Raw genomic sequence first — 11,495 nt, 5'->3', positions numbered from 1 at the left:
AAGATCTGCTCAATTCAAACAGGAATTATTTGTGGGAAGTCCTTCACCCTGTGTTACACAGGAGGTCAGATCAGATGATCACAATGGTCCTTTCTGGCCTTGGAATCTATGACTCTATGTCAGAGGTCCCCAAACTGTGGGGTGTAACCCCCTGGGGGGCAGCAGAGGAACACTTGGGGGTGGTGCGGAAGCTGGGCTAGTGCCCACAGGGGGTGGGGAGGGAGTGCCACCCAGCCCCCAGCTCTGCTCCAGCCCCGTTCCCAGTCGCAGCCCTGGCTCCCAACCCCGTGCCTGACCCTGTCCCCAGCCTCGGCACAGCTCTGCATGTGGCCTGAATGTGGCCCTGCTGCAGCTCTGCTCCTGGCCCCGCTCCCACTCCCAGCCTTGGTCCCTGGCCATGGCTCCTTCCCTGGCCTCAGACCCACCGCCAACTGCAGCCCCAGCCTCAGCCCTCTTACCTCTTTCCCTGCCCCACCCCCCCCCGAGTCACAGCCCCACTCCTGTCCTCAAAAGTTTGGGGACAGTGCTCTATGTGGTCACGCCACTCAGGCAACAGCCTGAGGAAATGTCTGGAAGGAAATAACAATTCGGGCCCCTCTTGGACCATCAGGGGAATAAATTTGTTACTGACACATACACAGCACCCAATACATTAAAAGGGGTAGATATAGAAATCTATTTGTGTGGTAACAAAAGACCCAATGAATTAAAAAAAAAATCTTTCAGAAAATTAAAAATGTGAATGTGGAGTTAGATTTTTTTTTTATCTCATAGAGCTGGAAGGAATCTTGAAGGTCATTGTGTCCAGTCCCCTGCCTTTACAGCAGGACCAAGTACTGTCCCTTATTTTTGCCCCAGATCCCTAAATGGCCCCCTCAAGAACTGAACTCACAACCCTGGGTTTAGCATACCAATGCTCTAACCATTGAGCTATCCCTCCCCCCCAATCCTAAGTGCTGCTGATTTGCCCCAGCTGAGAATCTGGCATGGGATCCTGATCTGCACTACAGGGGCCCACGGAAGCCACTTATCAAAACTGATGCACTGAATAGTCTAGAATAGAGGTTCTCAAACTGTGGTCCATGGACCACCACCAGTGGTCTGTGAGCTCCATTCAGGTGGTCCGTGGATAGTTCCCTCTAAGGTGTGCGCCTGGGAGGCTGCACATGAAAGAATGAAGGGTCACCCACCTAATTAGTGGAGCCGTGCAGGCGGGGTTCCACTAATTAGATGCTTGGACCCTAAAAAAGACGCACAGGTAAGGTAAGATGGTGGCCTTGGGGGGAATAGGGAGTAGGTGGGACAGGGCAGTGGGGTGAGAAGACAGGGTGGGGGGAATTTGGGATGTGCAGGGCTGTGGCAGCCAGAGAAAGAGATGACTTTCCCCAGCTTGAGGGCTGTGGCTGCCAGGAAGAGACGGCCCTCCTTCCCAGCCCCAGCTCAGGGGCTGCAATGGCAGGGGGGAGAGGGCACATCCATCACATTAGAAAGGTAAGACTACTGATATTAAAATATGAGTTTTGTGCTTTTACTTGTAGAAGAAAAAAGTTAATTATTTTTAATACAGTGCTTTTATCGAAAGCACTTTACAATAGTTATCTCACGGTACAAACATTTGGAAAGATCATTAAGTGGTCTGCCGAGACCCTCAGCAATTTTCAAGTGGTCCGCGGAAAAAAAAGGTTTGAGAACTACTAGTTTAGAAATTGAAGGGTAGCTTGGTATGATTCCCTTCGCTGAGCTGGAGTCACCACTTCCCTGGCCCCTGCTGATTCAGCCCTGCTGGGGTCGCTTTGTTTTTCCTGGGGCTCACGCTTCTGAGCAGTGTGAGCCGTATCCAGCCGCGCGTGCGAGCCGCACGTGGCCGCACTGGGACTGGCACCCGGCTCTCCTGGCTCCCAGCCCAGTGCTTTAGCCCAGGGACTATGCACCCTCCCACTAGCAGGGTGGCTTTCCTAGCTCCAGGCACTCCCAGTGAAGGGCAGCCCCCGGGGTGGGGCCAGCTCACGGCACCGCCTCCTTGTGCTGGCCTGAGCCTGCCCCACTGACTTAAGGCCACTGTAACCACGAGGAGTCTGGCGGCACCTTAAGGACTAACAGGTTTATTTGGTCACAAGCTTTCTTGGGTGAAAAACCCACTTCTTCAGATGCACCCACCAAGGCCACTGGAGGAGCTCCAGCCCCACACAGGCCTCTCCCCAGCCTGAGAGTCCCTGGCCATAGAGAGGAGACCTCCAGGTGTCTAGGAAGGACAGTTTCCCTTCCCCGTCATCTTCAGCATCTCTATGGTTTCGTTTCCGGGTGAGGGGGAAGGAGAAGGAGGGCACGGTACGGTACGGTGGCTGAGGCGGCTCACGCCCTGCTGAAGGCGAACGGCGGCGGGGGTGGCGGGGCTCAGCATGGCGGCGCACCTGAAGAAGCGGGTGTATGAGGAGTTCACTAAGGTCGTCCAGGTAAAGGGCGAAGTCTGGAGCACGGAAGGGGGACTCCCCGGGGGAGGGGGCCGGGCCCCTGCCCGAGCAGGGCGACTCCTGGGCGGCCTGGGGTTGCAGGAAAGCCCGCTGGAAGCCTGAGGCCTAGCACTGAAGGGCCTCCCGGTCCCAACCCTGGATCCGGGAGAGGTCTCAGGGCCCGCAGGCGGCTACGGCTCCCCTGGAACCTCTCCTGCTGGGAGGGCCGCACAGGGGAGTCGGGCAGCTGCCAGCCCCGCCGGGGACCCCTTCGGGGTGTGGGTGTGTGTGGGGGGGGTCCCCCCGTGAGGGCCCAAGGGACCCCTCCAAGCGGTGGGCCTACTGGCAAAGGGCTGGGGGGGCTGGGGTTAGCCGCACAGACCCGGCGGCTCCCCGCTGTTCTGGCGTCCCCCCTCACGCCGTGTCATGGCTCCGCAGCAGCAGCACGAAGAGATCTCCGCCAAGAAGCTGCGGCTGACCAAGCCCAGTAAATCCGCGGCGCTGCACGTAGATCTGTGTAAGGCCACTTCGCCGGCAGATGCTCTGCAGTATCTGCTGCAGTTTGCCAGGAAACCAGTGGAGGCGGAAAGCGTGGAAGGAGTTGTCAGGATCTTGCTGGAGCATTACTACAAGGTAGGGAAATCGGGTCTGGGGAGCAACCCGCATGACACGCGAAGCAGCAGGAAGTGGAAGCCCATTTGTGCGGTTATATTTCCTGACATGGCTCTTGTTGGAGGGATGTGTGGCTCACGCGTTTGAGGATAGCACGTGGAGTCCCTGAGAGGACACAGGGTTTTGAAGCGAACTTCCCCAGGCTGGGTTGACAGACTTGGGTTAGCCGGGCTCCTGCTAATAAAATAACTGTATAGATAATGCTTTGAAGTTGCTGCTTGGGATCTGAAGTGTAGGGAGGTGGATGAACTTTAGAGCACCCTTGGTATTACTGTGTCCCATTGATTCTCATCAATCCACCAAGTTTCTATGATCCCTATTATATCAATATCCTCATTTAATACCAGGCACTCAAATTCACACACCTTAGTATTTAAACTTCTTATGTTGGTATAAAGAAAAGGAGTACTTGTGGCACTTTAGAGACTAACAAATTTATTTGAGCATAAGTTTTCGTGAGCTACAGCCCACTTCATCGGACGCATTCAGTGGAAAATACAGTGGGGAGATTTATATACACAGAGAACGTGAAACAATGGGTGTTATCATACACACTGTAAGGAGAGTGATCAGGTAAGGTGAGCTATTACCAGCGGGGGGGGGGGAGGGGAGAAAACCTTTTTTAGTGACAATCAAGGTGGGCCATTTCCAGCAGTTGATAAGAACGTCTGAGGAACAGTGGGGAGGCGGGGGGAATAAACATGGGGAAAGTTTTACTTTGTGTAATGACCCATCCACTCCCAGTCTCTATTTGCAAATTAATGCCAATTCAGCAGTCTCTCGTTGGAGTCCGTTTTTGAAGTCTTTTTGTTGTAATATTGAAACTTTTAGGTCTGTAATCAAGTGACTAGAGAGATGAAGTGTTCTCTGACTGGTTTATGAATGTTATAATTCTTGACATCTGATTTGTATCCATTTATTCTTTTACCTAATCACACCAGCTATGCTATCAGAGGCTTGTTCACCTGCACATCTACCAATGTGATATATGCCATCATGTGCCAGCAGTGCCCCTCTGCCATGTACATTGGTCAAACTGGACAGTCTCTACGTAGAAGAATAAATGGACACAAATCAGATGTCCCATCCCACGCCCCGCTCTCCTGCTGGTATTAGCTCATCTTAAGTGGTCACTTAAGACCCTGCAGTTTTTCCTGTCTAACTGGCCTGTGCGTGTAACTAGAAGCATTTCAAAGAATGCTACCATTGAGGTTCTGGACTTTTAATCTGTTACCTAGCAGCCTAAATTTGGCCTCCAGGACCTCTCACCTTCCTTCCCCTATGCCATGGGTACCTACATGTACCACGACCATTGGCTCCTCCCCAGCATTGCACATAAGTCACTCTGTCTATGTCTCGAGAGGTCCGCAACCTTCACACCTGGCAGGCAATTCACCATGCAGTTCTTTCGGTCATCACAAACCCAACTATCGGTATTTCTAATAATCAAATCCCCCCCCATTACTATTACCTGTCGCTTCCCAATAACAGGGGTCCCCTCTCCCAGAGTGCTATCTTCAGTGTGCGAGGATGCCATTACATCATCTGGAAGGAAGGTTCCGACTATGGGATTGTTTCTGTCTGCTCTAGATTGATGTTCTCCTTCCCTGAGACTTTCCTCCTCCTCCTCAGTGGCACAGAGGTTGTTTGAATGGGGGTGGGATCTCTCTATTGTGTCCTCTTTGTCTCCTTTAGCTCCTCCAGTTCAGCCACTCTGGTCTCAAGACCCTGTACTCTGTATCTGAGGGCCATGAGCTGCTTGCACCAAATGCATATGCATTCCACCTGCCCACAAGGCAGGTACTCATACATGATGTAGTCAGTGCAGTAAACTGAATAGCCCCCACTCTGTTACTGGACTTCTGGCTGCATTGTTTGTATGGTTTCTGGGGGGGTTTTGTGTGTGTGGTTTTTTGGAAGGGTCGGGTGGGGAGAGAGTGTTTATGGGCCTAAATTTAGAGAATTTGTTAGGTGTATTTGGCTCTCCATGCTTGCTCTCTAAACTCCCATGCAAAAACCTCCTGTTTGCTAGCTCCTCTGGTCACTTATAAGCTGGCTTTTTAAACTCCTGGTCTCTGAGTTAGCCCCACTCCTTTGTCAGGGCATCCTAAAGGGATTAGGGATGAAAGGATGGCAGGCTAGAGCCTTGTTAGGAAGTTCTCAGCTTGGCCTAGCAGGCAGCTAGGCTCAGCACAGAGCCCCCCAAACACACCACCTGATAAACTTCAATGAATCAGGCACACAGCAAGCAAGCATGCACACAACGACAGACAGACAACAAACTCACCCCAAGGTTCGCGTAGTTGCTCCTCCTTCACCTGGAGAACTCCCTTGTAAAACTCTCCTGTTTGCTGCTCCTTTGGGCTGCTCGGTGTCCTATGTGAAAAGGGTTGGTGGTCTAAGCCACTGGTTCTCAACCAGGGGTACGCAGAAGTCTTCCAGGGTTACACCAACTCATCTAGATATTTGCCTAGCTTTACAGCTGGCTACATAAGCACTAGTGAAGTCAGTACAAACTACAATTTCATACAGACAATGACTTGTTTATACTGCTCTATATACTATACACTGAAATGTAAGTACAATATTTATACGGCAATTGATTTTTTAAAATAATTATATGAATAATTCGAAATGAGAAAGTAAGCAATTTTTAAGTAATAGCATGCCGTGACACTTTTTTTTATTTTTATGTCTGATTTTGTAAGCAAGTGGTTTTTAAGTGAGGTGAAACTTGAGGTACGCAAGACAAATCAAACTCCTGAAAGAAGTACAGTACTCTGGAAAATTTGAGAGCCACTGATCTAAGCCCCATAAAACCATCATCCCAGATTTGTGGTTAATTAGCACTCTGGTTGGCAATTTCAGCAGAGAGGCCAAGGAGCAAGTTGGCATGCAGGATGAACTACAGCAGAACCCCGTTTATCTGATCTAATTGGGACCGGGCCCAGATCGGATAATCCAATATTCGGATAATCCGGAGAATGGGAAGGTGCGAGGCTGCAGCACTGTCTAGTGGCCACAGATGAGATTGCTTACTTCTGGACCTGTGTGCGCTGGTTGTTCAGTTAATATGGAGAGCTGGATAATAGAGGGTCGGATAAACGGGGGTCTGCTGTATGTTGTTTCTGCAGATTGTCCCTAAGGGTAGAACCCTGTGCGGGTACAAAATTGGTATCCATATCCAATCCGCAAACATGGTCTGTGGATATAAAGTGGATATTTGCAGGGCTCTAGCTGTAAAATAGGATCCGTATCCATCCGCAAACATGGTCTGCAGATATCCGCAAGTTCACAGGACTCTACTTAAGGGTCATGGTTGTGTCATACAAGCAGGGCAGTGTGCAGGAAGCCTGTAAAGCTGCTCTGTTGCCCCGCTGTACCTGGTCTGTGGACATTTTAGTTTAGACTCTAGGCTGTCAGTTTGATCCATGTCACCAGCTCTCAGCTAACTAATAAATGAATAATGAAACAATGTATACTTTTTTGGCATCTAGGTAATAGTCCTCCCCTTAATCCTCTTCCAGGTCTGTTCTATACATCCAGACCTCATTGTGAATAATAGATCTGCACTGCACACTGAAACTTTGCTTCTGAACATCCTCATGATGGTTCTCTTTTTAAGTAATCATTACTTCTCCTGTTGATGAAATCACAAGGGGAATTGCTTTGGTCATTTTCAGCCAACTAACCTGATATCTGCCAAGGTATGAAATTCAGAACAATCCTTCTGAGATTTAATTTTGTGAATCCCATCCTGTTTTATCAAATTATGTGGGAGTTCCCTGTTATAATGGCTATTACTCCCTTTCCAAAGTGCTTGGTTGAAGACTATTTCTTGCCCTCTTTTTGTGTATGTGCACAAGCTGAGAGTTAGCTTGTTCCTACAGTGTCCTCAAAAACATTAGCAATCATACCAAGGTGGTAACTGCTTCATGAATACTTAGTTGGTTAATTTCAACATGCTTTTTTCTGTATTCTCTTACATTTTATCTTTGAGTCTATCCCATATTGAAGTCAGTCTAAGATTTTTAAGACATATAGATTTATTTCTACACTTTTCCTGCATTGGCATGCCAATTGAGACTATTTGGTGGCTTTCTCCTTACTCTTCACTAAAATCTTGATGGAAACTTCTTTTCCAAATGTGACTTTCCAACAAACTGAAGGACTATGTAACATAAGAAACCTAACATATCCTGGCCATGTCCCAGGAAAGCCGTTGGGACAGATTTCCCATAATGTGAATTTCTTTTGCTCATCTCTCAGAGGCAACAATTGCATGAAAATATGTCTGGGAAGAATAATTATCATTCTTTAGAATAGGGTTGGATATCATACTTCAGGGGTCTTACCCATGCATTGTCCAACTGAGGGTCATACTGACAACTTGATAGGAGCCACAAGGCAACATCTAATTATAATTGGACAACAAAAAGACAGAGATGAAATTCTGTGAAGACAATACAAGATAACATACATGGTTAAATCTACATATAAGCCTCATATTTCAAGTGCTCCACTGCCACAATTGGGGCCAGATTTTCAGAAGTGTTCAGACCCAACAGCTTTCATTGTGATTTTCTGGCCAGATTTTCCAAAGAGCTGAGTGCCCAACATGCTGTGCTCTTCTGAGAATCCTGTCACTTAAATAAGTGCATAAATGGGAGTTGTAATCTTTAGAAAATTTAGTCCTTAAGAGCTCAGAGTCATTTGCAGCTGAGCTGATCCTTGGAGCCTTTTCCTGACTTGTCCACTTGGCCAGGAGTAGGGAGCTGGAGGTTCCTCCTCTGTACTGGTCCATGAGGTAATGACAAGACCTGGAAGCTAAGGTCAGTTTCCCTAATCCACTGCTCACGGCCAAGAGGTGGGAGAGAGAGACACCTCAATAATCTTTTAAACTTGTTTAAAATAAAACTGCAAGACTCATTCATGTAGGATTAAAAAAATACCTTTATTAGAAATAGTTAATTTCATTTAAATCTAGGTTAATATATCCTTTTAATATAAGAATATCAGAGGCATTGGAAATTTGTTTAAGCACATAGTGTATTCTGTGGAAATCTGTGCCTCACGTTATTCAGGTAAATAGTTTAGTTATACTGCGTATTGTACTCCTGGGAGTAATTCTGCAACAAAAAATTAATAATTCAGCACACAATATTTTAAAATTCTGCATATTTTATTTGTCAAAATAACACAATCACACCAGTTTCAATTATTTTTAGTCATTTATTTCAAAATACCTGTCAGCAAGTATGTCTGTAACAATACAGATGACAACAAAAAAGATTCAGGAAACGTTTTTTGACAGATAGATTCCTTACTAGGCATATTAATATAGAACTCGGAGTAATAATTCATTTAAACTACAATACAGAACTTTATTTCCCACACCCCTCAAAAGCAGTGCAAAGGCTTGGGGGTGTCAGGGGTAACAGAGGAGCTGAGGAAGAGGGGAGTAAATTGCTGGGTGTGAACTTGGAAGGTTGTTGGGTATGGGTGGGAAAAGTACGGAACAAGTTTTTTGGGGGCGCAAGGTGGGATTGTTAGGAAGCTTCCCCCATGCAGACCCTGGCTGACCCCTAGCCTCTCCCATTCAGTCAGGCACATCTGCTCCTGTCTCCATGTGTTCCTCCACCACCACTCAGACACCCACTCCCACATCCCCATGTGGTCCTGTGCCTCCACTCCCATTTAGCGCCTCCCCCACTAGCCTTTATGAGACTCTGTCTCCCCATAGCCCCTGTCTCCTGACCTGGCCTGACAGGCGCTGTGAAGAAGGCTCTGCAGGCTCTTTGTCTTCCCTTACTGGCCGGGAGTTGCTGCTGTGTTCTTTCTCCACAGCGCCCTCTGGTGGGCAAAAGGCAGAACTACAGCAACATTTCGGCAGAAGCTTTTTTCGGTGCAAAATATTAAAAAATGCATGGCTCATTAATTATGCATGCACACAACAGCGCAGAATTCCCCGAGGAGTAATATTGCAAGAGCACTAAGTCTTCATTCTTCAGGGCATAGGTTGCTCTCCAGCTAGAATTATGAAGAAATTGCTCTTCATTGGCCTATTGCATTATGGAGTGGATGCCTCTGACATTGGCCACTGTTTCAGGCAGAACATTAAACCATGTGAACCATTTGTGACGGAATCCCCAGGGTGCAGCCTGGGACCACGGGACCGCTGTGCCCCCTTAACTCTCCAGCCTGGGCTATCTCTCATAATGCTTTGCTAGTGACAAGCAGCAAACCCCTCCAGACACTGTTATCACTCAGTACAACCGCATGTGGAGCCCCACACTCAGCTAGATTGCATGAATGCTCCCAAAGCCACGCATGATCAAATACGTTTTCAAATATGTAAAAGGTTGTTACAAGGAGGAGGGAGGAAAAAATGTTTTTTTTAACCTCTAAGCATAGGACAAGAAGCAATGGGCTTAAATTGCAGCAAGGGAGATTTAGGTTGGACGTTAGGAAAAAATTCCTAACTGTCAGGGTGGTTAAGCACTGGAATAAATTGCTTAGGGAGGTTGTGGAATCTCCATCTTTGGAGATTTTTAAGAGCAGGTTAGACAAAGACGTGTCAGGGATGGTCTAGGTAATATTTAATCCTGCCATGAGTGCAGGGGACTGGACTAGATAACCTCTCAAGGTTTCTTCCAGTCCTATAATTCTATGAATCACACTGAGAAAGGCACCAGCCAAATCCCCACCCCAGCTCCTAGCCTTGTACCTCAGGAGTATACCATTTTGTACTGCTCAAGGCGAGTAGTGCAAATTTATTAATTGGTTGACCACTTCATCGATGGAAAGTGGATATACACCAGCCTTTGTAAACCTGAGCAAACACCCTTACCAAACACTTTGGGCAAACTCACTGGTAAAGATAAACAGTTAAACAAGTTTACTAACTACAAAAAATAGATTTTAAGTGATAGGCCAAAAGTCGGAGTTAGTTACCAAAAGAAAATAAAATACAAGCACTTGGATTGTTGATTAGTCGCAGTTAACTCACGCGATTAACTAAAAAAAAATTAGTTACGATTAATCGCAGTTTAATCGCACTGTTAAACAATAGAATACCATTTATGAAATTTATTAAATATTTTGGATGTTTTTCTGCATTTTCAAAGATATTGTATTCTGTGTTGTAATTGAAACCAAAGTATATTTTTATTACAAATATTTGCACTGTAAAATGATAAAAGAAATAGTATTTTTCAATTCACCTCATACAAGTACTATAGTGCAATATCTTTGTCGTGAAAGTGCAACTTACAAATGTAGATATTTTCTTTTGTTACATAACTGCACTCAAAACTAAAATAATGTAAAGTGGCTTCCGCAGGCCCCTGTAGTGCAGATCATGATCCCATGCCAGATTCACAGCTGGGGCAAATTAGCAGAGGTAAGTGCACAAGTCCACTCACTCCTACTTCTTGTTCAGCCAATCGCTAAGACAAACAAGTTTGTTTACATTTACATGAGATAATGCTGTCCTCTTCTTATTTACAATGTAACCAGAAAGTGAGAACAGGCATTTGCATGACTTTTTTTGTAGCTAGCATTGCAAGGTATTTAATTTCCAGATATGCTAAACATTCATATGCCCCTTCATGCTTCGGCACCATTCCAGGGGACATGCTTCCTTGCTGATGACGCTTGTTAAAAAAATAATGTGTTAATTAAATTTGTGACTGAACTCCTTGGGGGAGAATTGTATGTCTCCTGCTCTGTGTTTTATCCACATATTGCCATATATTTCATGTTATGGCAGTCTCGGATGATGACCCAGCACTGTAGTTCATTTTAAGAACACTTTCACAAAACGCAAAGAAGGTACCAATGTGAGATTTCTAAAGATAGCTACAGCACTTGACCCAAGGTTTAAGAATCTGAAGTGCCTTCCAAAATCTGAGAGTGCTGAGGTGTGGAGCATGCTTTAGAAGTCTTAAAAGAGCAACACTCCGATGTGGAAACTACAGAACCCAAACCACCAAAAAAGAAAATCAACCATCTGCTGGTGGCATGACTCAGATAATGAAAATGAACATGCGTCGGTCTGCACTGCTTTGGATTGTTATCGAGCAGAACCCGTCCTCAGCATGGATGCATGTCCCCTGAAATGGTGGTTGAAGCATGAAGGGACATATAAATCTTTAGTGCATCTGGCACATAAATATCTTGCAACACTGGCTATAACAGTGCCATAAGAACACCTGTTCTTGCTTTCAGGTGACATTGTAAACAAGAAACGGGCAGCATTATCTCCTGCAAATGTAAACAAACTTGTTTGTCTGAGTGATTGGCTGAACAAGAAGTAGGACTGAGTGGACTTGCAGGCTCTAAAATTTTACATTGGTTTATTTTTGAATGCAG

At 46.3% G+C, this 11,495-nt stretch overlaps 1 protein-coding gene across 4 annotated transcripts in view; it reads left to right on the top strand.

Annotated features, from left to right (window-relative positions):
• The first annotated feature begins 2,085 nt into the window (after positions 1-2,085).
• The window catches only part of INTS4 (integrator complex subunit 4), a 63,133-nt gene continuing 53,723 nt past the window's right edge, over positions 2,086-11,495 (top strand). The window contains exons 1-2 of one of the 4 annotated variants that reach the window (XM_037886474.2): positions 2,086-2,453; positions 2,892-3,083. In XM_037886474.2, the coding sequence (XP_037742402.1) occupies positions 2,400-2,453; positions 2,892-3,083 (246 nt within the window). In that variant the 5' untranslated portion in view covers positions 2,086-2,399. Of the gene's footprint in view, positions 2,454-2,888; positions 3,084-6,649; positions 6,830-11,495 lie in introns of those variants that run through there. The other 3 variants (XM_037886536.2, XM_037886404.2, XM_037886614.2) reach the window with 3 other exon arrangements.

This window comes from Chelonia mydas, chromosome 1 (genome assembly GCF_015237465.2).
Source record: "Chelonia mydas isolate rCheMyd1 chromosome 1, rCheMyd1.pri.v2, whole genome shotgun sequence".
Classification (NCBI taxonomy): domain Eukaryota; kingdom Metazoa; phylum Chordata; order Testudines; family Cheloniidae; genus Chelonia; species Chelonia mydas.
The sequence above is the reverse complement of the archived record's forward strand: the minus strand, read 5'-3'. Positions and strand labels throughout refer to the sequence as shown.